Source organism: Cyclopterus lumpus, chromosome 7 (assembly GCF_009769545.1).
Source record: "Cyclopterus lumpus isolate fCycLum1 chromosome 7, fCycLum1.pri, whole genome shotgun sequence".
Taxonomy (NCBI): Eukaryota; Metazoa; Chordata; class Actinopteri; order Perciformes; family Cyclopteridae; genus Cyclopterus; species Cyclopterus lumpus.
The window spans coordinates 21,954,980-21,958,689 of NC_046972.1; the positions used below are offsets into that span (position 1 = coordinate 21,954,980).

At 46.7% G+C, this 3,710-nt stretch overlaps 1 protein-coding gene across 1 annotated transcript in view; it reads left to right on the forward strand.

The window, feature by feature from the left end:
• Positions 1 to 2,805: 2,805 nt before the first annotated feature.
• fgd (faciogenital dysplasia) overlaps positions 2,806 to 3,710 on the forward strand; it is a 22,103-nt gene continuing 21,198 nt past the window's right edge. Inside the window, exon 1 of the mRNA XM_034538084.1 lies at positions 2,806 to 2,859. Coding sequence (XP_034393975.1) covers positions 2,806 to 2,859 — 54 coding nt within the window. The remainder of the gene's footprint in view (positions 2,860 to 3,710) is intronic.

Below are 3,710 nucleotides of genomic sequence, written 5' to 3' on the forward strand. Positions count from 1 at the left end.
TTACTGAAACTGCTGACTGCTGGTTAATTTCACTCTGAAACGTTCCCCTCCGGTTCAATAGACGCTGCAACGTGAAAAATACATGCTACGATAACGACGTCTGAGAGCCCTTGTAATTATATTATAATTATTCCACTGCAGTTGGATCATCAAAGCCACTCCCGACGAGGATATATAATAATGTGTTTAACCAAAGAAGGAGTTTTTCATCTTTATGCCACAATAAAGAAATGTCAGACGTGTTTGGAGCTTTCTACCGATGGAGGAATGATAGAATAAGGTAGCGTAATAATGTATTACTCTGATTATTATTGTGTGTCATAGTTCACTTTGAGATGATTCATCCTAGTCAAATATAATGAAAGTATCTGCTTTGGGTTGCGCAATATGGACAAAATCCTTTCTCATAATGTCATATCAGAAGAGTAATATTACATTGAGACTGAGATTATATCCAATTGAGATTATGTTTATAGATAAAATAACCAAATGCAATTCTTTTTTCTTTTTTCTTTTTTTCAGCCAATGCTGAAGTACTGTTTTAAAACTTGCATTCTCTCTACTGACCATCAGGGGGCGACTAAAAGATGTCAGATTGTATAGAAATGGATTTAATACCTCAGCGAACATTATAAAAAAAGAGTTTATGGTCTCCTATCGCTAGCATGATGTTCATTTAGTTTAAATTATGATCCACTTTAGATTAAAATAGATAATTATAGCAGGAGTATAAGGCGGGGCTACCTTGTTATCGACAGGTTTCTACCACGGCGTTTGTCCAGTCTGGGAGTCGTACAAATATAGGTTTTTTTTAGTTCATGAAATTGAATTGTAACGTAAAAAAAAAATGTCCCTAGCTCCACCCTCTCGTGTCACTTTTGGTTGCACAAAAACAAGATGGCGACGGCCAGAATGCCAAACAAAAGCTTCAAAAACAGGCAAACCAATATATACAAAATGATTATTGCCACATAACAATCCTACTAGTATACTTTATGCAGAGATATATGCCCATTATTAAGTTATTCTGTTGCAACAACTTGTATTTTAGACTTTTTTTTCACAAAGTGTCTCATTTTAGTTCATCATTTCCCCTTTTTTTAATATATTTATTTCTGTTTTTTTCCCCATCTCCACCGTGCCCCCTAGGCACAGCTTCCAGATCTCGGGGTGGCAACGTGCGGTGAAGATACGTGGATCATGCTCCGAGCCTCATGGCCTCTTTGTAATTCAGATTGGACCTCTCTCTACTCCAGAGAAATATTAATAATGAATTAAAAAGATTCTCTTCTGCGTGCAATATTAATGACCGCGTTGACTCCTGAGCGAAAGGAGGACGGCAGCACGCTATTTGGAGTAATTATTAAAAATCTCTTTGATTTTTCATGTGTGAGAAGGAGTCCAGGCGGCGGCCGTCGGGGTCAATATCTGAGCAGGTTAAAGGTGGGGGAACATAAAAGAAACCTTTTCTTTTTTTTGTGTGTTTTTAATTCAAGACACGAGATCACACGTCTTCATTCACAGCTAAGCGAGGCGTGTTTTATTTCTCAAAAAAGCCTCCATTGAAGCCGAGCCGGCGTGAACGTGACAGAGGAAGAGCTCCAGCCGCGAGCAGGCGTCCTTCCTCGACCTCTGGCTTCTGTGCCGCGGGTTTGTCTGGATGTTGTTGTGTCTCGCCGGCACTCCAAGGACCCTCAGAGACGCGTGTGAATGCACAAGTTATTCATTTTCACAGCTTAAGCTTGTCTCTGTGTGTGTGTGTGTGTGTGTGTAAGTGTGTGTGTGCGTGTGTGTGTGTGCGTGGAATTATTCATACGCATGCACGCCTGTGTTTAAGAAATCCCAGAGTTGGGTCAACACGCTGTGGAATGTGAATCGTCTCCATGACAACAGCCCCAGTGTCCTGCTTCCGGCTTTCATCCGAGGCAGCCAAACCGAGTGCGCCACCGGCATCGGCCCACCGAATGATCTGAGTTATTTTAAAAAGTGTTTATCCATACAGACTCCCCCCACACACACACACACACACACACACACACACACACTCTAACTGGGCCAGGTCCTCCGTGTCGCTGCTGTCGGCCCCGGGATGAGATCAAGAGTCCTTTTTTGAAAAGCTGGTTGACACCAACTTTTGGAAAAGCATCTAAGCGACGTCGATGCCGGGTTTTTTGCATATTGTTGACGGCGTTGTTGTTGTTGTTGTTGTTGTTTGATGGCTTTGCTCTGTGGAATCGAGTGTTTCAATATCCGGTTTAAATACGGTGAATATGGCACAAGATTTGTGGGCCCCCGTCTCATCGTCTGATCTTCTTTTAAGAGGCAGCGAGAGTTATATTCCATCCCAGTGTAACCGTCTTGGAAGGGTGTGTGTGTGTGTGTGTGTGTGTGTGTGTGTGTGTGTGTGCTTGCAATATTGACAAACTGAAACTCGGTCTGCTGACCTGAGGAAGGGCATCTGTCACACATCTGCCCAACAGGATCATGGACCACACACACACACACACACACACACACACACACACACACACACACGGTTTCATCTTCGCGGAGACCGATGGAGAGAGTTCATTGTTGTAATTAGTGCGAGTGGCAAAGGGAAGCAGGAGAGCCGTGCCAGTGCCAGCGTTGGTACATTCCCTCTCTCGTCCCTGTCAGTGAACGCACCTCTTTTCTCCCCGGGGGGGGGTGGGGGGTTGAATCCGGGGCTAGAACACATGAAATCAAAGTCTTCCGGCTCTTCATTTAATCTGTATACTTTGCAGAGTCGGTACCCTCACGCACAAGCTACAGCGTGATAACAAGATGGCGAGAGGTTCAACATTCCTCCCCGACCCACATGCTCGCATTCCTCCTTTGGTGTGAAGAGGGGGCGCGGGCACCATGCCTCATTAGATAACCCACAAAGGCGAGGCTCCTATTCTTATTACAATTTGGCTCCTCTGGTTTTTCTTCTTCCTCGTGGATCTCGGCTGCAGCACCGACTTCTCTATTTCGTCTTCCCCTCTCGTGTGAGAATATTTCTTCACCTCTTGCAGGTTTTGCGGGGATGAGCAGCCGGCTTTATTGCCGTAGAGAGCAGCACCTGTTACCCCCCCCCCCCCCCCCCCCCCCAGACCAGTCCAATCCAGTCCAGTACCATGCATAACTAACGGTGTCAGTCCCTTAACCAAGAGGTGGCCTGTAATGAGCTGTCAATGGGGACAAGACGATCAATCGGGGGCTCCGATCTTTAAAGCTCCTTCGTTTTACTGAATCTAAATCGAATGCAGCCCCCCCCCCCCAACACACACACACCCCCACACACCCCTCCCCACCCCCTCTTTGCACCCCCTCTCTCTCTCTTCAGCACCCAGATTTAGAGCCCTGCTATCGTTTCGGGAGCTGGGGATATTCCAGCAGTGTTTCCATGGTTATCGTTGGCATTCGTCTGTGGGTTCAGAGCCGGTGTCGGGCAATGTCACCCTGTCTTTCAAGCCGATGTCACTCCCAACTATTGAGTGGGAAGAAGGGGGGGGGGGGGCACAGGGCGATATGGAGGGAAAGAGAGAGGAAGGGGGGTTATAATTATATGTGCATATGAAGAGAGTCGGAGCAGCTTGGACGCGTCATCCCAGCAGCTTTTGTGATCCACATGTCTGTGTGTGTGTGTGTGTGTGTGTGTGGGGGGGGGGGGGGGGGGGGGGGGGGGGGGGGGGGGGGGGGGGGGA